Below are 27,348 nucleotides of genomic sequence, written 5' to 3'. Positions count from 1 at the left end.
TGGCAGAATCACTGTGAGTTGACATTACTAATCTCTAGTGAGCCTGTGAAGACCGGAGCCTCACAGGCAATCCCCTGTCTTGTCGCCAGAGTCCGCATTCCTCTGTGTGGCCTTTGGGCCACAGTAAGGAACATGCCACGCAGAGGGAGTTGGGAGGAAGGTACTGTGTAACAGAGTTCCCTGTAACCTGGAGGACGCCCCTCTGAATATTGGGAGGATCAGGGCCCCAAGTCTAGTGCTAAAAAGGGGCTTAGGGCCGAGCGAGCCTTCGAGCCAGGGTCTGTCTCCAAGTGATGTTCCCCCAGGGCAGCGGGGTGAGGGGGCATGGGAATGGCACCCAGGCGGGTTAGAGCCTGGGCCCTGCCAGCCTCCGAGCTTTGAGGTCAGGAAATCCGGAGGCAGAGGAGGGGGACAACGTTGCCACATCCCTCTGCCCCTTTAAGACCCCCGAGGCAGGAAGGCTGCCCGGGCCCCACCAGCTTCCCTCCTAGGCTCCTTCCTGGGAGGAAGGGGCTGCCCGTGCCAGCTTCGACAATGCAAGGGCGGGAAGGAGGCTGGGCAGGTGTTGCAATCCGCAGCCCCTGCGCCTGTCAGAGGCCGAGCCATTAACGACAGGGCTGGGGAGAGCAGCCAGGCTGTGGCTGTTTTCAGGAACTTGCCTTGAAGAGGAGAGCAGAGACCAGAGAGGCCAGGCGGGTGCCCGGCCGCGGGCTCCAGCGTGAGTAGGGGAGCCCCAGGGAGGGCTGGGCCTTGGGCTCGAGGGGACCCTGGAGTCCCAGTTACGCTCCCCCAGCTCTGTCAAGGGTGTCCGTATGCAGGGGGCCTGGGAGCAGAGCTCCTGCCTTTAGGATTTGTCCCTTGGAACCAAGAGCCCCGGATGCTGAGTTACTTTTCCCAGGGTGCCCCTACTTTTCTTTGCATTGGGGAAGTCACAAACAGACAAATATCTCTTTGAGGACAGATCTGGGCTCAAGAAAGGGTTGGACTCAGGGAAGGACGTACTCGTTGTCTCTCTCTCTGAACCTATGTCTTAGCTGCTCCCGGGCTCCATCCCTGTCTATTTCACTCTCCATCTCTCTTTCCTCCTCAGCCCCTCTCTGGCTTGCCATGCCTCTGAGCGTCTCTCTGTCCGTCTCAGAGTCTCTCTGTGCCTCTCCTTTTGTCTCTCACGGTTCCCTTTGTCTCTTGAATCTTAAAATCTCGAGTATCTCTTGCTTCTCAGCCTCTGAGTGCCTCGGTCTCTGTGTATCAGCATTCTTGTCTCCGGCTCTTTTCTCTCTCCTGCCTCAGTCTTTATCTCTGTGAGTCTCTCTCCATCGTTTTGGTCTGTGTAGCTCACTTTCCTACTTTTTCCGCCTGTCTCTCTCTGTCTGAACCACATCTGGGAAGTCCTCTCCCTTTGTTCATTCCCAGCCTCCTCCTCCCCCCAACCCTCTTCCCATGGAAAGAATCTCCACGTGAAGGGGAGTAGAAAGAGCAGGCGAGAGAGGGGTGTGAACTGGAGAAGGTTGAGTGTGATGGGAGGGAAAGGAGCGGAAAACAGAAAGGAGGGGGGGTGATGCAGTGACCCCAGGGGACAGCGTGGTGTGCTGGGACTCAGAGAGAGGCCAGAGAGTGAGCCGAGATGGCTGGAGCAAGAGGGGAGACTGGGGGGCCAAGGAGCAGGGGACTCAGAAATGGGGTTTTGAAATGTGCGGTGTGACACAGACAAAAGCAAGGTGGCAGTCCTAGGAGGCTGTGACCACGCAGCCTGTAAGCAGGGGAGGGAGGCACTAAACCATGCTGATTCCACGAGGCGGTGTCCCGCTTTACGGCGCGTGAAAATAACTTGGTTATTGAGTACTTCCTCTATGCAGGCTCCGTATTAAGTGCTTTTATCACGGACCATCTCATTTCATCCTCACCACAACCCTGAGAAGTGGGTGCTATTGTTATCCCTCTTTCACAGATGGGGTAACTGAGGCTCAGAAAAGTGAAGTCACTTGTCCAAGGTCACCAAGCTGGTAAGTGGCGGAGCCGGGGTTCAGACCAGGTGGTCTGACTCAGGGCTGGGCCCCCAGAGAGTGAGACCATGCTCTACCTGGCCCCAGATCCCACTCAGCTGGGGTAGGGAGCACCCAGGGCTGCCGTGGGGGACCAGGGACTGATGCCAAATGTGCCAACCCTTGGCAACCCTGGGAAAGGATGCCTGGGCCCCTGGGGGTTTGGGGTTGCATTGCCCACTCTGGACAGGAGCCAATGGAGAGGGATGAAGTGGTACTTCGCTGGGCAGGAGGGCTGGGATATGATCAAAAATACACGGAGATGGGCACCAGTGTCCCAAAATCTGGGCCAAGGAGGTTAAATCTTCCCCAACAAGTGGGCATGGTGGATAATCATACTGGCATGCTGTAAGAAGAAAGTTGCCAACCACTGATTGGTAGACTGGGGTGCTCTGAACAGTTGTGCAGGTTTCTCGCTGCACAAAGCTGCCCAGCAAGCGCAGGTTGAAATTCAGCCTGTTCTCTAGTTGCCAGGTCCTAGTGCGGGGCTGCATTTGTCCAGAGGAAGGGGCGCTTTTTTCGTGATTTGCAAAAAGGTGACTTATGGGCTAGCATTCACCTGGTATCCTGATACTGCAACACGTAAGGATAGACCAGGGGTTTAAGTAAGACCCAGGCAGGCAGGAATAGCCTTGGGTATCTGGGCATTTCTTATTCACACCTCTCTCTTGGAGGGAGAGAAAAGGGAGAGGAGTTTAATTCTTTCTGAGCACAGGGGATCAGCTGAGACACCACCTACATGTATGTGTTCATGTATGTACAGGCTGGTGATTCCCACTGACCTGCCACCAAGAGCGTCAATTAGTGCTGGAGGATCAGGTGTCTGGCCCCAAGACCCCAATGGGAGCAGAGTGGAAAGGCTGGAAGCCCACCCCAGCAGTAGAAACCTATGCATACTTCCTGAGACTAATGAACTAATTAGAGGGAACTAATGCTCCCTCCATCTGGGCACTGTCGCCATGACCACAGGATGCCTGGTCCCAGAAGGCCTCCAGAGGTCTGTGCCCAGAATTGGGGGTATCCTCCAGCCCACCTTCCCTTTAGCCATCTCTGCGGCAGCCGGCTTCCCGAGGTGTAACCTGTCCTCAGCTACTCTGTGGAGTTGTCCCTTTCTGCCAGGGAGCGTCTCTGACGCTCACCAGCGTCAGAGGAAAGGACTTTGAGCATGGCTCACCCAGGAGGACCTGTCTGGTACTCATGCATGTGCAACATGGACATGCCAGAGAATCTATACCCCAAGGGACAGCCCTTGACCAACGGGGGGCAGGAATTGGTGAATAAATGTTCCCATTCTCTCAGCCAGCCAAGGGATGAATTGTCCCTTGGGTGGACAGTTCTGAGGCGTGTTCTACATGGCTCCTTGGAAGGTTCCAGCGGGATTGAGTCCCAGTTGTCCATAAATGTGACTGGCTTGATGACGAACCCTTGTGTTGGCTTTCCCTCCTTGCCCATTTCATTCTCCCCACTCCCTCACTCTGTTCCTGGAATCTTCCCAAAATAAACTCCCTGCATGCAAGCCTTCATCTCAGGCTCTGCTTTGTGGGGGGCAACCCAGCTAAGACAGAACGGAAGTGGAGAAGAATACTGTTCCCTGTGGCTCCTTTCCCTGCTCTCTCCTGGAAGGCAAATAGAATCATAACAGCAGCTGTCACTTACAGAGTCGTCTCCTATGTGCCAGGCACTGCGTGAAGCCCTTGACTTGTATCATTTTGGGTCTTCCTCCCAAAACCCTATGCAGTATAGGCTGTTGTTACCTCCATTTTGCAATGAAACTAGTCTCAGAGAGATCAAGTAACCTGGCCGAAGCCACACTGTGGCAGAGCAAGGACTAAGCTCAGCTCTGACTGCAAAGCCCATGACCTTAACCATCGTCCTCTGCCTCCAGGTGAGCACCAAGCCGGCACTATGGCGGGGCTGGGAGCCTGGAACCTAGCGGGAGCTGCTCTGATCATCCTGCTGTTCCCCAGAAGTGAGTGTGGCCAGGAGCGAGGGCGCCGAGGGGAGAGGGGAGCACAGGGAGAGATGCTGGGGGTGGAGGAGGGAGGCCTTTCCCAGCACTGCCACAGTGCTCCTGGGATTCCCAGAGAATCCCGAAAGAATCAACTGGGCCACAGATGTGGGGTAGCCAGGTTCCCATGCATAGACCTCTGTAGGCAAACCACCACCTCTGAGGAAAAGTGAGAGGACCTGGGCTGGCCAGCCTGGAGAAGGTGGGGAAGACCCAGGTCTTGTCTGCAAATCTCTGCCGTGTTGTCAGAAGGAACCCCTGAGTCCTGTGCAGCCTTCATGGGCAGCAAAGGGATCAGGGTGGAAGCCGTAAGGAGGCAGCTTTAATCCTGAAATATAGAATCCCAGGGAATTCCCTGGCGGTCCAGTGGTTAGGACTCTACGCTTCCATTGCCGGGGGCACGGGTTTGATCCCTCGTCATGAAACTAAGATCCCGCATGCCACATGGCACGGCCAAAAAATAAATAAATAAAATAAAATAAAAAGAATCCCAGGCAGAGCTCTCCAGACTATGGAAACTCTATCTTGATAGGTGGAGAGCCTCCCATCTCTGGGGGTATGCAAGCCAAGGCACAGCAGGGGTCGGCAAACTTTGATGTAATGTTCAGCTTTGCAGGCCACATACAGTCTCTGTTGCATGTTCTTGTTTGTTTTTTGTTTGGTTTGGTTTTTAACCCTTCAGACATATAAAAAATGTTCTTAGCTGGCAGGCCATACAAAAACAGGCCATCCTAGCCCTGCTGTGGAGGACTCAGTATCAGGTGGAGTTTTGAAGTAAACAGTTGGCAAGTTTCCTTCTAGTCTGAAATTCTGAGTCTGTGGAGTAGTAGAAGCCTCCAAGAACTTGCTCTGTGACCCTAAACAAATTGCTCCTCCTCTTAAGGGCTCAGCATCCCCATCAGCAAAATGGGCCGAAGAACACCTGGGAGAGGAGAGAAGACATCGTGGGCAAACTGCAGGGCTTACTCGTTTATTCCATACATATCCACCAAGGGCCTGCTCTGTGCTAGGTGCTGGGAATGCAGCAATGAGTGAAACAGCCAAGGTCTCTGGCCTCACAAAACCCATGGTCTAGTTTGGGGGACAAACAAGCAAATAATCACACGACTACATAATTATGAAGGATAATAAGAGCTTTGGGAATGTTCAAGGGGCTTGGCCTGGTCTGGTTGGTCAGAACCTGGTCTGGTTCCCCACAAGACACCTAAATGTTAACCAGGTGAAGGAGGGGTGGGAGAGAAGAAAAGGAGCCCCTCCAAAAGGATCAGCAGGTACAAAGATCTGGAGATTGGAGGGAGCATGGTGTTTTCAAGAAATAGCAAGAAGGCCAGAGTGATGGGAGCTGGAAAAGGATGGTCTGAGCTGGAACCAGGAGGGTTAGGCAGGGGCCAGGTCACAAGGGCTGTGAGAAGGATCTGAGTCTTTATCCTAATCATGGCAGCAAATATTTACATGCCAGGCACTGTTTTAAGTGCCTTACACGTGTTCTCACATCTAATCCTTCCAACAAAACTAAGGTAGGGACTTTTTATCCCCATTTTACAGATGAGAAAACTGAGGCACAGAAAGTCTCAGTGACACATCAAGGTCACATAATTAATAAGCAATAGAACCAGGCTCTAAACCTAGGCAGTCTAGTTCCAACATCCATGCTCTTATCCATCATACCATACTGCCTTTCAGAGGAATAACGTGCCATTGAAGTGCTATGATCAAGATGGGGTAACAATCAGATTTGAAATCTGAAAAGATTGCAGTGGCTGTGGGGTTCCTATCATTCTAACCATTGTTTCACCACTGCTGGGGAGGGGACTAGTCTCCCATCTGGTGGTGTGCTGGGGTTGGCTTGCAAGCGCTGATTGTGTACATCTCTTCCCAGGTTCACATTCAGTGATGTCACACTGGTAGCTTGAAATCAGCCACGGTGGGAATATTTACACCAGGGAAAGCAGCCCAGGCTACAAACCAGGATCTGTTTCTCTCTGTATAGCCAGCTGATAAACATTTACCCACACACCGCTATCTTGATCTCACCCCCAGAGCCTCTCACAGTCCCCATACACACCCTCCCCATTCCAGCGACACGTCTTGGGAGGTAAAGCATGAAGGTAAAGGCACAGAGTCTAGGGGTACTGAATCTAGGAGCCCAGCTCTGCCAGGCAGAGGAGTCACTTATGGCCCCTTCTCTTCCACCCCAGGCCTGGAGCAGTGCGGGCACATCAGCCTCTCAGCCCCCATCGTCCGCCTGGGGGATCCCATCACAGCCTCCTGCATCATCAGCCAGAACTGCAGCCACCTGGGCTCGGAATCGCACATTGTATGGAAGTTGGAAGCAGAGCTTCAGCCCGGGGAGAGGCAGCAGTACCTGCCGAATGGGACCCTGCAGTCCACCATCACCTTGCCCCACCTCAACCGCTCTCGGGCCCTTCTCTCCTGCTGCCTGCACTGGGGCAACAGCCTGCAGATCCTGGACCAGTCTGAGCTACAGGCAGGCTGTGAGTCCCTGCAGCCATCCACCCACTCTGCCTCCAATGCCCTCCTGCCAATACTAATAAGAACTATTCTTTCTTGAGCTCTTGCTCAATAAGCACTTTAAAGGCACAATATCATGTCATCTTCCCTACCAGTGGGTAGTGTTATTTAGCCCCATTTTGCAGATGAGGAAACTGAGGCTCGGGGAGGGTAAGTGACATGCTAAAGGTCACAAACTAATAAGGATGGAGCCAAGATTTATAACAGGCAGTGTGGCTCAAAAGCCAGTATAGTAACCACTACTCCATACGGCTGCCGAGTAAGACCAAGCCCCCAGCCATAGGAGGGTGTCTCCAGGGAGAACATTCTCTATGAGCTGGGCTTGCTCCCAGCTTCTCCCCTACCCCAGTCTCAGCCTTCTATTCAAACTGAGAAGGATGGATTTGTGCCAAGCCAATGTATAACTAAAAACAAAGAAAGACCAAGGTTCTCATTTAAGAATCAACAACAGTGAAAGCTAACACTACAGAGCGCTCACTATATGCCAGGCACTGCTCTGAGCACTGTATACATAGTAAGTCACTCAGCCCTCACAAGAACCCTAGGGGGTAGGTATATTACCATTACCCCCATTTTTCAGATGAGGAAACTGAGGCACAGAGCCGTTAGGTGACTTCAAGATCACACAGCTAATGAATGGCAGAACCAGGATGAAAACCAGATGCTACACTGTTACTGTCAAGAGGGGGCAGAGTTGAGAGGGTTGGAGACTCTGTGGTACTTATCCCTGTACGTGCCTGTAACTTAGCTTCCCCCAGGGCTGCCCCTCTGGGGTCACCCTGCATGGAGACAAGGGACTGACCCAGGGCAAGGAAACGAGGCCAAGTGGTCCCAGTAGGAGCTTTCTGAGTGGTCTTACCTGAAGCCCTCACTCTCCCCACCCCATACACAGACCCTCCCGCCACACCCCACAACCTGTCCTGCCTCATGAACCTCACAACCAACAGCCTCACCTGCCAGTGGCAGCCAGGCCCCAACACCCACCTGCCCACCAACTTCACCCTGAAGAGCTTCAAGTGAGTAGGGGTCTCTATGCCAGCCCCCGTTCCTTTGGGTCCTGGGACAGAGCACGGGTAGGACTGTAGGGGTGGGGAGCCAGAGGCAAAGATGGGAGGAGAAGGGAGCCTCGCTTTCTTCCGCCGCTTGACACCCAAGCCTGGCTTGTTGGCAGGAGCCGGGGCAACTGCCAGAGCCAGGAGGACCCCATCCCCGACTGCGTGCCTGAAGACGGGCAGAGCCACTGCTCCATCCCCCGCAAACACCTACAGCTGTACCAGAATACGGGCATCTGGGTGCAGGCCAAGAACGCGCTGGGAACCAGCGTGTCCCCAAAGCTGTGCCTTGTCCCCATGGACGTCGGTGGGTGACACTGAGTGTGGGGGAGGGGAGCGACCCCACCATGGGCAGACACAGAGAGGCACGGGGAGGGAAACACAGACCCAGCGACAGACAATGAGACGCTAGAAAACCTAGAGGTAGAGGAAGAGGAGAGAGAAAAACAAAGTGGATGCAGTCGTAGACAGAGCTATGGAGACCCAGACAAGGACGTGGAAGAAACACAGAGGCAAAGAGATACACTCATTAATTCTTTCAGCAAATTTCTTGAAGTGCCCACTCTGAGCTAGGCACTGTTCTAGGTGCTGGGGATACGGCAGTAAACAAAATGGCAAAAATCTTGCCCCTGAAATGTTACATTCCAGTGGGCAAAATAAACAAAATAGAATGTCGGGTAATGGCAAGCATGATGAGGAAATTGAGCAGGGGGACGCGATGGGGAGAGGGGGCTGCGATGGGGAGAGGGGGCTATTGCTATTTCAGGAAGGTGGTCAGGGAAGGCCTCACTGAGAAGGTGACATTTGAGAAGATCCTTGGAGGAAATGAGGGAGCAATCCACTGGATATCCGGAAGGTAAGTGCTCCAGGCAGAGAGAACAACCAATGCAAAGGCCCTGGGGCAAGAGTATGAAACAGAGAGAGAAACAGACACATATACAGAGACAGACCTGCAGAAACAGGATGACACAGAGATGAAGAGACACAGAGAGAGACAGAAAGACACACAGATCCCATAAATGGAGACCCAGAGAAGAAATGGAACCACAGACAGGGAGACAAGTGGAAGCTAGGATAGAGCCCAACAGGACTGATCAGAGAAAGGGTCTGATGACCCCTCTCTTGGCAGTGAAACTGGAGCCCCCCACACTGTGGGCCCTGGGGCCCAGCCCTGAGGTGGCCCCGCCCCAGCCAGGCTGCCTGAGGTTGCGCTGGGAGACCTGGAAGCCAAGCCTACACATAGATCAGAAGTGTGAGCTGCGCCACCAGCCTCGGCTTGGAGAAGCCAGCTGGGACCTGGTGAGGTGGAGGGCAACCTCAGGAGTCTGGGGTGGGGCTGGCTGAGGGCAGGGTAAGTTGAGCTGGCACCGAAGGGCACAGAGATCCAGGCTCAGAGCCACGCCCCCCCCCACCAGGTGGGCGCCCTGCCCTCCAGGACCCTCCAGTATGAGCTATGCGGGCTCCTCCCATCCACAGCCTACGCCCTGCAGATGCGCTGCACCCGCTGGCGCCTGCCTGGCCACTGGAGCAACTGGAGCCCCAGCCTGGAGCTGACCACCACACAACGGGGTAAGTGGGTGGTAACGGCTGGGAGCAGCCATCAGGACCCAGTCTGGCCTCCAGGGCCCTCCCTGACCCTCCCTTTCTGCTCTATCCACAGCCCCCATTGTCAGACTGGACACATGGTGGCGGCACAGGCAGCTGGACCCCAGGACGGTGGACGTGCAGCTGTTCTGGCAGGTAACCCCCTCTGAAGGCCATCCCTCCACCTCTTTCAACCCAAACAGACCCCTGCAAGCTGGGGCTCAGGACTCCAACAGGTCTGGGAGGCTTGGATGCATTTGTAGGTGATTTGCATGCACTTTGCATGTGCCTAGGAAGCTGGGTAGTGCCCTTCTGGAGAGACTACAGTGGAGGACTCATCTAGTTTGGTGCCTGCTGCATACACCGACTTGCTTTTTCCTTCCCTCCCTCCTAGGACCTGGCGCAGAGGGAAGAAGGGAGAGAGGGAGGAGGGCTGGCTCCCAGGCTGGGGGGCTCAGTTCTCGGGACATGGCCACCCCATCTAGAAGCTCTCCTCCACTCCAGATGAGCTGGGCATCCCCTTATCTTTTCCCCCCTATGCCCACTGCAGCCAGTTCCCCTGGAGGAAGACAGCGGGCAGATCCAAGGGTACCTGGTCTCCTGGAGACCCTCAGACCAGGCTGGGGCAGACCCAACGCTCTGCAACACCACGGAGCTAAACTGTACCTTCCAACTGCCTTCAGAAGCTCGGGAGGTGATCCTTGAGGCCTATAACACAGCTGGGACCTCTCATCCCACCCCAGTGGTCTTCTTGGAGAGCGGAGGTAAAGGGGGCCAGCAGCTAGTAGAGCATGATGGTTAAGCATGTAAATTCGGAGGCTAGACTGCCTGGGTTCAAATCTAGCCCTGTCACTTGCTAGCAATGTGATCTGGGCAAGTTACTTACCCTCCCTGGCCTCAGTTTACTCATCTAGCAAATGGGGATGATACAGTGTCTAACTCAAAGCATCACTGTGAAGATTACGAGTTAAGACATGTGCCTGGCACAAAGTAACTGTTCCATATGTGTTAGCTATTATTATTATCATTAGCCAGAACCAGGCTAAGCTGGTGGTGGTGCCTACACACACACAGTCTATTCTGCCAAGGAAATGGGAAAGAAAGCCCTAAGTTTTTCCAGCTAGAACACAGTCCCTGAGTTAACTGCTCATTCTCAGGGGATCAGCCACTACCAACCCCAGGTGCCCCTGAACATGGGTCCTCATGAAGTGAGACTCACAATAACAATAGCTAATATTCCCATTTCCCAACCATGTGACCCTAGGCAAGTTACTTACCCTCCCTGTCTCAGTTTTCTCATTGTTAAGATGGGGACCGTAGTTGTGCCCCACAATGGGACTGTTAGCAGACTCCATGAATTAATGCATACCGAGAACCACACAGCGTTAGCTTTCATCATCACCAAGCACAACTCCATGCCAGGCCTGTTTCATGTACCACCTCATTTAATCTGCACCATGACCCTACGAGGTAGAAACTTTTATCATCGTTTCCACCTTACAGATGAGGAAACTGAGGCTCAGATGTTGACTTACTCAAGGTCACCCAGCTTGTAAGTAGCAAAGGCCAGATTGAACCCAGGCATCTGGCTCCAGGGCCTGCATTCTTTTCATCTTCATGTCATCGTCTCCTACTCTGTCTCCAGGCCCACCCCTGGGCAGACTCCACACCATGGCTCGAGACCCTCACAGCCTCTGGGTGGGCTGGGAGCCCCCCAGCCCTCAGCCTCGGGGCTATGTCATTGAGTGGGGCCTCGGTCCCCCCAGCCCCAGCGGCAGCCCTAAGACCTGGAGGATGGAGCATAATGGAAGCATTGCAGGGACCCTGCTGCAGGGTGAGGCAGGCCTGGGGGGGCTGGGCAGGTGGGCAGGGCCTGGGAGAGGGGGGGACATTTTACCTGCCTGACAGTAGGAAAGGGGCGAGCTGAACCACCCTAAAGAAGCAGATTCCCCAGTCTTTCCTGTTCTTTCACTGTTCTCATCTCACATCCTCAGAATCAGGAAGTCCCTCCTGCAGTCTAACTGGATCCTCTGTTTCCAGCCCTGACTCTGCCACCTTCCTAGCTCTCTCTTCCACTCTTTGCCCCTTACCCGCACCAAATGGTCTGAAGAAGAGATTGCAGAGGCCAGCCCTGCAGAATGAGGTCCAGGTTATCCCTGAAGTCTGAGGTTAGCCCCCGACCATCATCAGAGGCTAGCCCCTAACCAGGGTGCCAACCCTATTTTCTCTCTACAGAGAACATCAGGCCCTTTCAGCTCTACGAGATCACTGTGACCCCCCTGTACCAGGACACCAAAGGACCCTCCCAGCACATCTATGCCTACTCCCAAGAGATGGGTTCGTCAGCCACCAAGCCTTTTCTCAGAATCCCCTCCTCTCTCTCAAGGCCTGTCTAGGCCCCCAAAATCAGGAATACGAGGGAACATTTTCTTCCTCCCCTACCTCTGGCCCAGAAGAGGGTCTCTCCCAATCCTAAGGTTACCTCTGGCTTACACTGGACCCCTGTAGCTGGAAAGAAGTCAGGTGGTGGGGTAATAGAAATTGGGCAGTGAGCACGGCAGAATTCAGGGAGCAAGTTTGGCAAAAACTGATCAGGTGTCACGTGTGATAAAAATTAAACTGAGGACCTGGCATAAACTTAGAGAGTCAGTGGCAGAAATCAAATAATGAACCAGACAAAATCAGGCCTGGCAGAAATCAGGTAGCGAGGCTTTGGAGTCAAAGAAGAGCAGGTTCAAATCCCAGCTCCACCACTTATTAGCAGTCGGTGGGATGCAGGGAAAGTTCCTGGGAAAATGAGGCTTGGACATGAGTCCCCCTGGACTCTCTTCTATCACCCACCCCCACAAAGTGTCCCAGTTCTAGGGTCTGGGGATCCACAACAAGTCCAACTGGGCTCTCCCCGCCGCCCCGCTCCCTGTCAGCCCCTGTACCTCTCTCTTCCGGCAGCCCCCTTCCATGGCCCAGAGCTGCATCTAAGGCACATTGGCAAGACTTGGGCCCAGTTGGAGTGGGTACCCGAGGCCCCTGAGCTGGGGAAGAGCCCCCTTACCCACTACACTATCTTCTGGACCAATGCTCAGGACCAGTCCTTCTGTGAGTCTATCCTCAGTGCCCCACAGCCCCAGAAGGCCAGGGAGGGCGGGTTCAGAAGCCCTGGGGAGGCTCAGCAGCCAGCCCAGACTCACCATTCTCCTCTCCTCCAGACACTGTCCTGAACGCCTCCTCCCATAGCTTTGTCCTCCGTGGCCTGGAGCCTTCCACCTTGTACCATGTCCACCTCATGGCTGCCAGCCAGGCGTGGGCCACCAACAGTACAAGCCTCACCCTGATGACCTTGGCCCTAGGTAAGGGGAGAAGGGGGCTGGCAGGACAAGGCTGTTGGGAGGGTGCCTCACCCAAAGGATCTCCATTTTGAAAGTAGATAAGCCTTGCGTGGATCCCCTGATTTGAGGGAGGAGACCCAGCCCTGCCCTTGGATCCCAGTCTGAGGCAGGAGACCCAGCCCAGCCCTTGGATCCCAGTCTGAAGAAGGAGACCCAGCCTTACCTACGTGCACTCTTGCCTCTTCTGGCTTTCCCCTCCCTCTAGAGGAGTCTGAGCTGCACATCCTCCTGGGCCTCTTCGGCCTCCTGGTCTTGCTCATCTGCCTCTGTGGGGCTGCCCAGCTCTGCTGCAGACCCAGGTGAGTCCTTTTGAGAGACCTGACACCCAACGAACCCTGCGTACAGGGAAGCGCAGGCCTGAGTGAGCCAGTCTAGGCTCCTCTCAGCCTTGCCAGGCCTCAGGACCCAGGTCTGGGAGTCAGGCCCTCCACCTTCTCCTCTCTACATGAAGGGGTCGTCCCTTCAGCTGCTGGGAGTAGGTGGGAGAAAGGATGGAAAGATGGGAGGGCATGCCTGACCTAGCCTTCACCCGCCCCCTTCTCCAGCAGGAAGAATCCCCTCTGGCCAAGTGTTCCAGACCCAGCCCACAGCAGCCTGGGTTCCTGGGTGCCTACCATCACAACGGAGGTGAGAACACCGGAGGGAAAGGGAAATGGGGCTGGGGGTTAGGCTCCCACCCCAGGCTCAAAGTGAAGGGGTACCCCTCTGAGGATGAGTACTCGGGCCTTCCCATCACTTCACCTCTTTAGAGCAAAGCAGACCTGAGTGCGAATCCCTGCTCTACCCATTCAAAGCCTCAGTCACCTCACTGTGAAATGGGACTAATCCCACGCAGAAGCGCTGGGGAGATTCACCAGACTAAGTCTGAACAGCACATAACACGTGTCAGGAACATATGAGATGCTTTGCATCCTTTGAGTAACCCTTTGAGTTTCAGCAAAGAGCAGCAGGAAGTGGCTGGGGCAGATATCTGAAATGAACCAGGCTCTCACCCCACATCTTTATGCCCAGGATACCTTCCAGCTGCCCAGCCTTCGGGACTCCAGCATGCCGCCCATCACCAAGATCACGGTGCTGGAGGAGGAAGAGAAGAAGCCAGGACCCTGGGAGTCCAATGACAGCTCAGGGACCTGTGGCCTCCCCAGCCTGGTCCAGGCCTATGTGCTCCAGGGGGACCCAAGAGTACCTTGTACCCAGCCCCAGCCCCAGTCTGGCACCAGTGACCAGGTCCTTTACGTGCAGGTGCTGGGCAGCCCCACAGGCCCAGGGCCTGGGCACTACCTCCGCTGCGACTCCACTCAGCCTCTCTTGGGGGGCCTCACCCCCAGCCCCAAGTCCTATGAGAACCTCTGGTTCCAGACCAGCCCCCTGGGGACTCCAGAGCCCCTAGTCCCAAACCCAGAGGATGACTGTATCTTTGAGCCACTGCTTGACTTCCCTCTCCTGCAGGGGCTCCGGGTCAGTGGGGTGGAAGGTCTTGGGGGCTTCTAGGGCTTCCTAGAACTCCCCACCTGGGCCTGCTTCTTGATAAGCCTGGGCTATCCAGAGAAGAGGAGGTCAGTAAGCCCTTCACTAAAAAACCCCCAGCCCCAGGAAAGGCAGAAAGGCTCCCAGTCTCCCCCTATCTCTGGCCCCTAGCATCCCTCCCCCATCCCCCCAATTTCCATGGGCTGGGCCTCCCACTTCAAAGGCCAGAGAATGCTTTTTCAAGCCCTGCCCACTAGGCTTTTGTACTTGTTTCCTATAATTTCAGTCTCTTAAACTGGTTTATGGTCTGATTTGGTTTGGCCTGGTTTTGAGAAACTCTTGAGTGTGCCTGAATCTCTGTTCTTTTTCTTTTCAGAGCCCTAGAAATCGGGGGGAGGGGGGTTACTCCTTAGAATCATTCATTTATTTATTCTTTGCTTAATTCCTTCATTCAGCCAGCCCTCACCTAGCATCTAGGCCCTGTGCTGGCAGCGGGGGTTCCAAAATGACTAGGCTCAGTCCATCCTCAATGAGTTCCCATTCTAGGAACTTCCCTGGCGGTCCAGTGGTTGGGACACCGCGCTTCCACTGCAGGGGGCACAGGTTCGATCCCTGGTGGGGGAAGTAAGATCCCGCATGCTGCACAGTGAGGCCAGAAAAAAAAAAAAGAGTTCCCATTCTAGTGATGGAGACTTGAGAAATGACCATTAGGGTATGGTGGCCAGGGTTACCCAGGGAGTCACAGAGAACTGTGGGACATGGGGAACAGACCTCAGAAAAGAGTAACCCCTGTTGCAGAAATGTAATTAAAAACAAAATCTCCTGCCAACATAGAAAACCTCTCCACAAGGGTAGAAGAGGAAGAAAACTTTTTTTTAATTGGATGAGAATTAAACCAGAATGTCACAGGCAATCAGCTCCAGAGTTTGCAAAGATGAAGAGAAATTGTATCTGTTTATACAGCCAAGCGGATACAACTCATTGCATACATTTCCTCAAGATAATCACTAGTCCTCAAGCAAGAGGATGTGACAGCACTATTTGTCACACAGGGGTCATCCTAAATTCAGCTGGGAAATGGGGTAGCCACCTGGGTTTGCTAATTGCCATTAACCAAAGGAAAAATAAATTTCTCATATCTTTATGAGAAGAGGGAGGTTTGCAACTTGGAGCTGGGCACAAGCTGAAGTTAGGCTCCCACCCTCCAGCAGAAACTGGGAGACAGGGGCTCTATCTTTCTTAATGATATTTCAAAGAGATGGCTCCCAGGTCCTTGAGAAACACATTCCTGGGTTGTAAAACTGGCAAGAGGCTTATTTAGCTTTTAAAAAGATTTACATACATCTCAAAAGGGCAGAGAAAGAACTCACAGTTACACGTATTCTAAAGTAAATGCTCTAAGAAAAGCAAGGGGGAGAAGAGTCTTTCCCTTTTTTGCACCGGGGAAAATTAAGATTTATTTTTCCTACTTTTAACTGGCATTTGTCCTTACACCCCCTCATTTCACAAGTATCAAAGCTGGTATTTCTTGAATACTTACTATATTCCGGGTGCTTTGCACACAACTGCCTCAGTTAATCCTCTAACAACCTAAAAGGTAGATACTGTTATTACCACTCCCATTTCATGGTTGAGTAAGCACACTGTGGCCCAGAAAGGTTGAGTGACTTGCACACAGCATCACACAGCCAGTAAACGGCTGAGCTAGGATTCCAGCCCAGGGCTGTCCAAAATCACCGACCTTAATCACCACGCTACAACACTGCCAGAGAAGAGGCTGAAACCTAGTTGTTCTTACAGGGGTCCATCCTGCACTCTGGAGGGAGAGGGGGTGGAAATACTAGGTTGGGGGAAGAAGACACGACAGGCCCCAGGGAAGCCCCCAAGATAATCGGGGCCCAAGGTCAGGAACATGGAGTAGGATTAAGGGCGGGAGGCATGCTCAAGAAAACGTGGCATCTTAAGAGTTTATACAGCACCGCACGCCACTAACGATGTCAGGCAACGACCAAGCTCCCTCAATCTCGCGCTACTGCTAACCAGACCTCTCCCCTCGACCCAACTTCGCGTCATCACTGAGTCCCGCCTGCCAATCCATCATCTCGGTCCTCATCTGCTCCGGTCTCGCAACTGCACTCGATTGGTCGAGCCTGAGCGAACATGGCGGCGCCCGTATAACCAAGGCCGTACCGCGAAGGCGACGGCGGCCGTGGGGCGGGTCCCTTGGGGGTCAGAAGCCAGCATGCTGAGGGCGGCGTGGAGGGCGCTGAGTTCGATTCGGACCCAGGCAGTGACCCAGGCCCCAGTCCTCGGGCTGCCGGGCGGAGGGTGCGCCAAGCTTCTCTCCGTCCAGCGGGACCTTCCCTCACGTCCTGGAGGTGAGGAGCTGAGAAGCCGCACAGCGGAAGTAGGGAAATGGGATTCGGCGGAGATAGAGGATACGCGGGAAGAGGTTAGGGGGGAGGGGGGCGGCGTGTAGCGGCAGGAGAAAGAGTGGTGAGTGGGGAAGAAGTAAGGCGCGGTGGGAGAGGCATGGGGTATTCTGGGGTGCGGAAGAAATGGGACTGTGGTTCTCGCAGAGGGGCCAAGACCTTGGAAGAAGGGTAACGCGAGGGCCGTAGACGAGAATCGAGGCTGGACTGTTGAAGGAGAATGTCCTCAGCCCCCTCTTTTTTGTGTAGGTCTCATCCTCCGGGCGGCCCGCGGATATGCCACCCAGAAACCAGGTAGGAGCTCTTGGGTGGGATTTGGGGCGGAAGAGAGATTAGATTGCCTGGAAGGCTTGGGGTGGGCAAGGGGACAGAGGTGTCTACGTGGAGCCACTGGGGGGGAGTGGGGTGCGGGGGACAGGGGTGGGCCGGAGGTCCTGCGAAGAAGCCCACGTCCACCTTATGACAAAGCCGTGGGCCTGGAGGCTGCATGAAGGGCAAGAGGAGGGGAGGTGGAGGGTGGGATATAGCGCTTCGTGTCCGCCCTTCTGAGGGGGAGGGTCTGGTTTCCCATTCCCAGGCAGTCTGCATAGCTGTTCAGATCTCTTACTAAATCTTAGTATTATTTAGTTAGTACTATTTGCATAGTGGCAGAGCAGGGGCTGACTGGAGAAGACAAATTGATCTCTCCCATGCCTCTCCCTCACCTGCAAGCACACACCAAGGCTGAGAGTTTCCTGTGATCTCTATTTGGTGTCTACAATTCAGGCATCTTAAAGTTCAGAGTCCCACCTCAAGCCCCTTATTTCATTCATGCAGTCAGCTAGCAAGCATTAGTTGGGTGTCTATTCTGTGCTGGGCCACAGACCAGACGTGGGGGATTCACAGGGAGTCGACCTCAGTCCGTCCACAGGAGCACCCATCTTAGCGGGACGTCTGATAACTGTAGAGCCAGACAGGTGTGTGAGAAGTGCAGGCACAGTACAGGGTCTTGGGAAAGGCCACCTACTCCCAGCATGAAATATCAAGGCAGATGCCCACAGGATTTGCAGAGGAGAAACTGAGCCCGGGGTTACCCAGTGCCTTGCTTGAGACCCTGGATGTCTCTGACAAAGTTGGTGAGAAGAGCCAAGTCCGGGAGGATGGGCAGTGAGAGTTGACTCTGGGTGTTTTCCATCCCTCCACTTGACAGTCCAGCCCAGCCATGAAGATGACCCGCTCCCTTCTATGCTGCTCAAGGACTACCAGGACATCCCTGGAATTGAGAAGTAAGCAGGAAGAAATCTCCTTGATGAGGCAGGGGGCCCTGGGAGGATTGGCAAGGAGGGGCCTTCGAGGTAGATGCCTGATGTATCTGCAGCTTGACTATGGAACAGGGCAGAGGACTCCAGAAGCCTAGGCATGGTGAGGATGAGTGGGCAGCAGGGGCAGATGGAGCACACCTGCTTGCCGTTTTTGTGCTCTGGGTAAAGACCCTCTACCATGAGATACCAAGGAGACACCATGACTCACGGGTGTTTGTAGAAATCTTTCATCTCTTGATCCTGTGAGGAAAGAAATAGTGTCCCCATTTTGTAGATTATCAGACTGCCCGGTGTCATACAGCTCCTAAGGGGCAGAGCTGGAGTTTGAATCCAGGGCTGAAAGATACCAAAACCAGGATCCTCTGCTCAGCCCCTGTCCTGTGCAGTGGGAGCTGGGCAGCCCCTCCCGTCCCTCCCGCTGTGCAGTGTGACATGAGAAAGAAACAATGATTGTAGAGTTGAAGTGTCTCAAGACAGAACCATATTCTAGCTAAAATGGAAATCCTCTTTTTGCTCTCCCTGTGACAAGCCTGAAACACTTGAGCTGACAGCCCCAATTTTCTGTAGTTATCACATCATTCCATGTTCTCAGCCCAGCAAATCAGATCCATGCTGACTTTGAATCCCTGAGAAATGGCACCCCACTTCCAGAGAGACTCATGTTGTAAAAGGAATTTTCACTCATCCTTGCTTTTCAAACTAAAATGAAAACAGCATTGCTCCCCTTCCTTCTTCCCACCCACCACCCCCGCCAACACCTGTCTCTCATTGCTGTGGTTTTTCCACAGGGTTGATGATGTCGTGAAAAAAATCTTATCTTTGGAAATGGCCAACCAGGTGAGTGGCCTTTGCCAAGCCTTGGCCTCTCTCAGTCCTCTCCTCTGAGACTCCCTCCTACCCTGGTAACACCTCCCAGCCCATGCTTCTCAAGTCACAGCACTTATCCCACTCTCATTCTATATCCACTTGTCAATACGCCCAGACTGAGCACCCCCAAGGCCAGGACATTCTTGTTTCCCATTGTACCCTTAGCACCTGACAAACAGTAGGTACTCGATAAAGATCTAATGCCTGAATGAGTGAGTACGGTTTGGGGACATTCATCCAACATTCTCCTGTCAGTGGCATTGGCCTTGGGCTCACCTATATGTGAACAGCCATGTGGTTGGCCAGAGACCATACCCTGATGAGCAGAGTAAAGTCACGCCCTGAGCTTTGTGGCCTAGTTGCTACGACTGTGGCCCTGGCCCTGGAGGTATGAGGGCTAGTTCTTACAGGGTAGCAGACCTCACAGATTCTCGGTCTCTCTCTTCAACAGAAAGAGAAGCTAAAAATCAAGAAAGAGCAGTTGATGAACAAGGTCGTGGAAAACCCTAAGGACACCGGCTCCCTGGAGGCTCGAAGTTGGTCGGGGGGCCCTTGGGGAGTGGGGGTGCAGGGGAGTCTGCTAGCTGGTACTTGATCCAGGCCCCTCACCTGCAGATACGCGGGTATTAGATGTGGCTTGGTAAAGGGAGAGACGGGAAGGACCAAGGACAGTGAAAACTGGACTCTATCCATGATGCTGTAGTCAGCGCCCAGGTCCTGCCTCGTACCTCTGTATGAGCTCAGGCCAAGCTCCTCAGGAACCAGAGCTTGTCTCTCTCTCCACTCTGCAGTTAAGGTGGTGTGAAAGGGCATGGGGTCAGGGCCAGCGTTGCCACTGCACTCTCTACGGTGCTCCCAGAGCTCAGTGTGTGTACAGTAAGGGCCTGCTGTAGTGACAGCCTCTCCCTTGGGGCCACCTTCTGCTTTTGCCTTTGCAATATAGGTTTGAGTTAAACAGGAGGATAGCTGAGAGAAGGATATTCTGGGGCTTTAGGAGATGAGTGGGAGCTGATAATTCGGAAAACTCATTAATGAAAACACAGAGATAAGGATGGCAGCTGGAAGGGAAGAGGCAAGGAGGAGACCCTTGACAGTTTTGGGATCTTAAATTATTGCATTGGTGAGGACCTCCAGGGCAGTATTGAATCATAAACCATGATAGCAGCCATCCCAGACTAATTCCTGAATTTAACAGGAATGCTCTAAAGTTTTACCATTAAGAATGCAAATTTGGGATTTGGGGTTTGGGGATGATACCTTTATAAGATTAAGGAACTTCCCTTCCTTATGCTTTGCTTTCTAAAGGAAAGATAATCCAAAGTCTTTTGAGATCTTGAAGTTCAGAGTGCTCTGGGAGTGATAGAGAGGTGTACAAGAGCTTTGGCGATTGTTATTCCTTGAGGTCTTCTTTTTTTTTAAATTTATTTATTTTATTTTACTTATTTTATTCTTGGCTGTGTTGGGTCTTCGTTGCTGCGCATGGGCTTTTCTCTGGTTGTGGTGAGTGGGGGCTACTCTTCATTGTGGTGCGCGGGCTTCTCATTGTGGTGGCTTCCCTCTCTTGCAGAGCACGGGCTCTAGGCACGTGGGCTTCAGTAGTTGTGGCAGACAGGCTCAGTAGTTGTGGCGCTTGGGCTTAGTTGGTCCGCGGCACGTGGGATCTTCCCAGACCAGGGCTCGAACCCGTGTCCCCTGCATTGGCAGGCGGATTCTCAACCACTGTGCCACCAGGGAAGCCCTTCCTTGAGGTCTTAAAACATAACCAAGGTCTGGCTCTTCCTTCCTCTGTGCCCGGCTCTCATCCTCTGTGGTTTGTGGTTTCAGTTGTTGCCTTGACTGTCAAGATCCACAGTTATGAAGAACACATGCAGAAACATCGAAAGGTAACCCTTGGGCCTCACTCACAGCTAGCTGGGGGAGAGGAGCTTGAGCACTGATGGGCTCTGGGTCCAGAGAAACAGCTTGAGAAGCCAGGTGGCTAGAGCAGCAGAGCACCCACCCCTCAGCTGTGGTGGGAAACACACTTCCCTCCCACCTCCAGGGGTGAAATGGGAGCCTTACAGGGCAGTGCTGAGTGTCACCAATGGTCAAGAACACAAACTTCAGAGCAAGGGCACAGCGTGTGGCACACAGTGGGCGCTCAATAAATAGTTGTTGAATGCGTGCATGGAGTCAGATTGCCCCAAGTTCAAATCCCAGCTCTGCCACTGCCACTTAACTGGCTATGTGGCCCTGGGGAAGTTACATGTCCAAGCCTCAATTCTCCTGTCTGTCAAATGGGGATCATAATAGTACCCGCCGACGGGATTGCAAGGACTGTATGAAGTAATGGCAGCAAACATGATGCGTATAAAGTATTCAGGCCTCATGCTAAATACTTTACATGCATCAGTTCATTTAACCCTTATACTTGTCTTTGTATCCCATTGTACAGAAGAATGAGCTAGGCTGGCGTAATTAAGTTATCCCTCCAGGCACAGGCACACCACTAGGAAATGATGTGCTAGGACTTGAAACTTGGTGATCTTGCTCCAGGGCCCACATTCCTAACCATTCTGCTGGATCTCAGCACAGTGTCAGACACAGAGCTGCTATAATTAGGCAATTGCTGGTATTTTTAATAAACACGGTTGTGAACACAGACTGGCCCAGCTCCACACCTAGCACCTCAGTGTTCCCTGAAGCTAGTTGAGCTGTTCCTTGGAGATCAGAGTTGGAGTATGGAATGCCAGCCCCACTGAGGGAGCAGTGCCTGGCTGAGGGCAGGGGTTTTCCTAAGCCTTCCCTCCTCTCCACCCAAGCTGACAGTTTGCTGAGCTGTGCAGAGGCTGAGTGGGTGGTACAGGGGAAAGAGCATGAGATGTGGAGTCAGACCACTAGACCTGGATTCAAGACCTGACCTAACACAAGGTCCCGACCCAGCAGTTCTAGAACCTTTGATGAATCAGTTAACATCTTTGAGCCTTTATTTTCCCATCTATAAAATGGGAATAACAGTAACACTACCTGCCTCAGAGTTGCACTAATATTTGCCTAAGATTGTGGGGAAGTTTCATTGCCAGGGTAAAATGAACATCCTTTGTTAATGTGAAGTGGCACACCACTTACTTACATAATACTCAAAGTAATACCAACTCTCGTACAGGACAAAGCCCACAAGCGCTATCTGCTGATGAGCATTGACCAGAGGAAAAAGATGCTCAAAAACCTCCGCAAGACCAACTATGCTGTCTTTGAGAAGACATGCAGGGAGCTGGGGATTGAGTACACCTTTCCCCCTCTGTACTCCCGAAAACCCCACCGCCGCTGGGTGACCAAGAAGGCTCTGTGCATTCGGGTACGAGTCGAAACTGCTGCTTTGGTTGGCCCCACTCCAGGACCGTGGTGGGGAGAGCAGAAAGGAGGGGTCGTCTGTTTCTGAGCAATGCGTGGAGCTGGCCCTGAGGCTTTGAGGTGGCTCCCAGGGCACGAAGCCCATAGAGAAAGGCTAGGGCGACCATCTGAGGGAGTCATTTCCCACCCCAGGTGCTCGAAGTCAGAGGTTTTGCATAGCGTTACAAAGTTTTTTCCTGCCCTCTCTCATCCCCAGGTTTTCCAAGAGGCTCAAAAGCTGAAGAAGCAAAAAAGGGCCTTAAAAGCTGCAGCTGCAGCAGCTCGGAAACAAGGCCAGAAGAACCCAGAGAGCCCTTCCAAAACTGGACCAGAGGCAATCAGAGAAAACCAATAAATGTTAAAATTATGTCTTGCTGCCTTAAAGAATAACAGTAGAGAAGGTGGGGCTCCTAGTGGCCTGAGGACGAGGAAGAATTCATTCCATCATGCAACTCTGGGGTCTCAGGAGTATCTGAGGCAGAGTCCCTGCCCTCACACACCACGGGACGCATTCTCATAACACACCTCACAAACACTCACAGAAACAACCCCCTGTCCTCCAGGGGCCGTTCAGTGGAGGCAAGACTGAGGACACAGCAGCACAGGGAAGCATGGCTGGCTGGCTGCTGCGTGAGGAGGCCAGCATAGGAACTGCCTTCTAGATGGGGCCGTATAGGATGAGTGGAAGTTCACCGGGAAGAAATGGGGAGCGAGGGCATCCCGGGCAGAAGGAATTGCAGGTGCAGGGGCAAAGAAGTGTACAGGTGCATGCTGGATTCAGAGAGCAGCAGAACTGGACGTACAGCCTGACGGGTAAGCTGAAGCTGGGATGTGAGAGGTTTCATATGCTGGCTGAGGAGACTACACGGTCCTCTACGGAGAGGGGAGACAGTTACGATTTGAAAACGAAAGGCGTGATGATGGCAACAAGGCTGTTTGATAGTTAAGCAGCATAAGTGTGGAGGTGGATGGGAGGGGGAGATCAGAGCAATTGATTGATTGGGGGGCAGGGGTTTTGGTGTTCAGATTGAGAATCTGGTAAAAGTTACAGGTCCTGTCCCTAAAACTGCACATGTATATAACATTGCTTATAAATTCTGGGGTGTCATGGATAAGCCCTTCCCCACAAAGCCCACCCACTTACACCAAGGTAAGTGCCAAGGCCTTGAAGCCTGAGTATGCTTAGCATGTGTGAAGAACCCAAAGAAGACAGTGTGTCTAAAGCTGAGTGAGCAAAGAGAAGAGTAGGAGGTCCGAGAAGCAAGCAGAAACCAGGTTAATATGGAGCTTGTGGGGTGTATTAGTCTGTTCAGGCTGCCATTTTAAAATACCATAAACTGGGACTTCCCTGGTGGTCCAGTGGTTAAGACTCTGCACTCCCCATGCAGGGGGCCTGGGTTCAATCCCTGGTCAGGGAACTAGATCCTGCATGCTGCAACTAGGGGCCCGCATGCCACAACTAAAAGATCCAGTGTGCCACAATTAAGATACGGTGCAGTCAAATAAATAAATAAATAAAACACCATAAACCGAGCGGCTTAAACAACAAATTTATTTTCTCACAGTTCTGGAGGCTAGGAATTCCAAGATCAAGGTGCTGGTCGATTTGGTTTCTGATGAGGAATCTCTTCCTGGCTTGCAGATGGCTGCCTCCTGACTATGTCCTCACATGTGGAAGGAGGGAGGGATGGGGAGAGAGAGTGAATCTCTTCCTCTTATAAGGGCATTAATCCCATGATGAGGGCTCTACCCTCGCCACCTAATTCTCATGATCTCCTAAAGACCCCCAAATACCATCACATGAGGGTTAGGGCTTCAACATCTGAATTTGGGAAGGACAAATATTCAGTCCATATCACTGTGGGGAAGACCTTAGACTTCATTCTGAGTGAGAAGGGAAGCCAGAATTTATAAGCAATGTTTTGTACGTGTGCAGTTTTAGGGACAGGACTTGTAGCTTTTATCAGATTCTCAATCTGAACACCAATACCCCTGCCATTGAGGAAAGCCAGAAAGGAAGGAAGGTGTGTTAAAGTGATGCCCAAAGAGCAGCTGGAGACAGGTTTGGGAGTTATGTTTAAAGTGACCCAAGCCATGGGTGTGAGTGAAATTGCCCAGGGAGGGAATGTAAACAAAGAAGAAAGGACCATGTCCGGATGGGAAGAATGATCTCTGAGGGCATAGCCTGAGTCAGGAGGAGCAGCGGAGGTTAAGGGGAAGGGGAAGTGAGGGTGGAACAGAGGGCCTGGGATCCTGTGGAATCAGAAGTGAGATGAGAAGGTCAGAACTGAAGATGAGCTACTCAGATACCACCTCCAGGAGCAAGAGGGAAGGCCTTTTATGGGGCAGGACTCGAGTATACACAGCTACTTAAGAGATATTGGGGACTTCCCTGGCGGCGCAGTGGTTAAGAATCCGCCTGCCAATGCAGGGGACACGGGTTCAATCCCTGGTCTGGGAAGATCCCACATGCAGCGGAGCGACTAAGCCCGTGCGCCACAACTACTGAGCGTGCATGCCACGACTACTGAAGCCCGTGCTCCTAGAGCCCGTGCTCCGCAACAGGAGAGGCCACCGCAATGAGAGGCCCGCGAACCACAATGAAGAGTAGCCCCCGCTCGCGGCAACTAGAGAAAAGCCCCTGCGCAGCAACGAAGACCCAATGCAGCCAAAAATAAATAAATAAATTTATAAAAAAAAAGAGAGAGATATTGTGTGGAGGGCCAGGTTCCGACATGTAAGGGGGCTAGTGGAAAGAAGGCAAGAAAAGGAACACATTCACACATTCCTGGAACAGGCCCTTCGGGAAAGGCATTGTTTTAAGTGCTGCGTTGGGCACGTTAACTCATTTAATCTTTAAAGCCACCTTTACCTATTGGCCCCCCTCACCATATTGGCATAATTACCGTCATTTTACCATGAGAGAATTAAGGCTCAGAGAGGTTAGGTAATTTGTCCAAATTCACACAGCTGGTTAGAGGCAGGCAAGGATTCAAACCCACATCTGTCTTGACTCCAAAGCCCATGTTCTGTTCATTATTATCACACAGCCTAGGGCAAAAAGTGTTCTGAGAAGCTCTGGTAATTACACTGTAGCAAACTCAAAAGCCTTTAGCAACCAGGCAGATAGCATAATGCATGAAGGCCAGGTGTAAGATAATGATGCTAAGCTGCTTGTTACTTTCCCATCCTAGTTCTATTCCCTTTTGTGCACAGACCAGGCAAGATCAAATCAGCCTTGGGCTGCCGGCCTTCAACTACTGTGTAGTATCCAATGCTGAGATGTCAGTTAAGGACCAAAAAGTCTTCATGGTGAAGCAGTTTCAGTAGAGTGGAGGGAGCTGAATCCAGTGGTAGTGAGGTGGGGAATGAGGATGTTACGGAAATTCAGGTTGTGAGTGTAGACTACTCTTTTTTTTTTAATTTTATTTTTTGGCTGCGTTGGGTCTTCATTGCTGCGTGCGTGCAGGCTTTCTCTAGTTGCGGAGAGTGGGGGCTACTCTTCATTGCGGTGCACGGGCTTCTCATTGCGGTGGCTTCTCCTTGCGGAGCACAGGCTCTAGGCACACGGGCTTCAGTAGTTGTGGCACGTGGGCTCAGTAGTTGCGGCACGCAGGCTCTAGAGCGCAGGCTCAGTAGTTGTGGCGCACGGGCTTAGTTGCTCCGTGGCATGTAGGATCTTCCCGGACCAGGGCTCAGAACCCGTGTCTCCTGCATTGACAGGCGGATTCTTAACAACTGTGCCACCAGGGAAGTCCCTAGACTACTCTTTTTAAAACTCGGCTTTGGGCTTCCCTCATGGCGCAGTGGTTAGGAATCCGCCTGTCAATGCAGGAGACACGGGTTCTGAGCCCTGGTCCGGGAAGATCCCACATGCCACGGAGCAACTAAGCCCGTGCACCACAACTACTGAGCCTGCGCTCTAGAGCCTGCGCGCCGCAACTACTGAGCCCACATGCCGCAACTGCTGAAGCCCATGCACCTAGAGCCCGTGCTCTGCAACAAGAGAAGCCACCACAATGAGAAGCCCGTGCACTGCAACTAGAGAAAAGCCCGCGCGCAGCAACGAAGACCCAATGCAGCCAAAAATAATTAATTTTTTTTTAAAAACTCGGCTTTAAAAGGAAGGAACGTAGACTCGAGAAGGTGTGGGAAGGACTTGAGCTTGGTACATGTTAAGGGAAGACCTTCCAGTGGTGGATGTGGTTATGAGGAAGAGGAGGTGATGCTCCAAAGAGGGGACAACGCTAATGAGCTGACTTCAACTGGATTGGGGGTTATTAAGGGAGTGCAGAAGTCTCTGGAAAGGCAGTTAGAGCCAGAGTGGACAGCCTTGAATGCCATGCGAAGGCATTTCACCTGTGATCTGCCAAACAGTAGAGAGCCACTGAAGGGATGTCATACTGAAAGTGGTGTCTTCTGAAATTTAGCCTAGCAGCCAGGCCCGTGGAGAAGAGAGCAGTTAATATGGAGAAACAGTCATGAAGATAGAAAGAAATGAAGAGGTAAATTTGAGAAAGATTTTGGTGGAAAAAGCAGAATTGGTGACATAAGAGGACCAGGGGGAGGGAGTTGGAAACCAAGGCTAAAGTTTCAAGTCTGATTGGCTGGAGGGGAAGATGATGAGTAGGTCATAGAAGTATTGAAATTTACAGAAATGGTTGCTCATCAAAGTAAAAATGTGCAACAGGTGATGAGAAGGTGATCCTGGAGCTCAAGATGGGGGTGAAGTATGTGGTCACTGCCCTCAAAGCAGAGAATTGGATGCCAGGCCTGCTTAACAGCGTGGGGGGTAGCTTCGGAGAGCCCCCAGCACGCGTCTTCCGAGAGCGGGACAGACGTGAAAAGGCCTGGTTTGCTTCCCGGTGTATGAAACAGGAGGGGCTACACTCCAAGTAGCTTTTAGAGAGGAAATGCAGATAATTCAAGGACTTCTGGTCCTTCCCCCACCTAAAAATCAGTTACCATTTTATTGAGTGCTTTCGTGGCATTTTGTGATCGCAATGACTCCTCTCTGCAACCCTGGGAGGTGGGTGTCCCCTCCATTTTCCTATGAGGAAGCCCAGGCTCAAAACACCTGCCCCAAGTCACACAGCGAGGAAACTGCAGAGGTGGAATTCAAACCCAGGTCTGTCTGCCCGGAGTCTGCTCTAAAGGAGTTTTGCTTGGGTTTTCCTCGTTCAGGGGCACGTGGGCACGTGAGCAGGCGGCCCGGCGGGGTGAGGGTGACCGCGTGAACGAAACCGGGCCGCCAGCCCTGCCGGATCCTCACCCATCCGCCGGGGCTCTAGAAACTCAAAACCGG

General features: G+C 52.7%; 2 protein-coding genes across 3 annotated transcripts; both read left to right on the top strand.

The window, feature by feature from the left end:
* Nucleotides 1-1,980: 1,980 nt before the first annotated feature.
* On the top strand, nt 1,981-14,313 carry CSF3R (colony stimulating factor 3 receptor). Of its 2 annotated transcripts, none has more exons than XM_036864738.1 (16): nt 1,981-2,003; nt 3,928-4,011; nt 6,249-6,545; nt 7,475-7,598; nt 7,754-7,941; nt 8,764-8,933; nt 9,050-9,203; nt 9,295-9,374; nt 9,769-9,982; nt 10,864-11,052; nt 11,454-11,555; nt 12,168-12,314; nt 12,425-12,565; nt 12,810-12,903; nt 13,153-13,231; nt 13,616-14,313. In XM_036864738.1, the coding sequence occupies exons 2-16, from the start codon at nt 3,948-3,950 to the stop codon at nt 14,093-14,095; spliced, it is 2,523 nt and encodes an 840-aa protein (XP_036720633.1). In that variant the 5' UTR covers nt 1,981-2,003; nt 3,928-3,947; the 3' UTR covers nt 14,096-14,313. The 2 variants fall into 2 exon arrangements, with proteins under 2 accessions (XP_036720633.1, XP_036720624.1); XM_036864729.1 differs by having other exon boundaries at nt 13,150-13,231.
* Nucleotides 14,314-16,204: 1,891 nt separating this feature from the next.
* On the top strand, nt 16,205-22,410 carry MRPS15 (mitochondrial ribosomal protein S15). Its single transcript, XM_036836454.1, has 8 exons — nt 16,205-16,449; nt 16,753-16,797; nt 17,693-17,768; nt 18,593-18,641; nt 19,123-19,207; nt 20,496-20,554; nt 21,817-22,008; nt 22,261-22,410. Exons 1-8 carry the CDS (start codon nt 16,314-16,316, stop codon nt 22,396-22,398), a joined length of 780 nt encoding a protein of 259 aa, XP_036692349.1. The 5' UTR covers nt 16,205-16,313; the 3' UTR covers nt 22,399-22,410.
* Nucleotides 22,411-27,348: the final 4,938 nt, after the last annotated feature.

This window comes from Balaenoptera musculus, chromosome 1 (assembly GCF_009873245.2).
Source record: "Balaenoptera musculus isolate JJ_BM4_2016_0621 chromosome 1, mBalMus1.pri.v3, whole genome shotgun sequence".
Classification (NCBI taxonomy): Eukaryota; Metazoa; Chordata; class Mammalia; order Artiodactyla; family Balaenopteridae; genus Balaenoptera; species Balaenoptera musculus.
The sequence above is the reverse complement of the archived record's forward strand: the minus strand, read 5'-3'. Positions and strand labels throughout refer to the sequence as shown.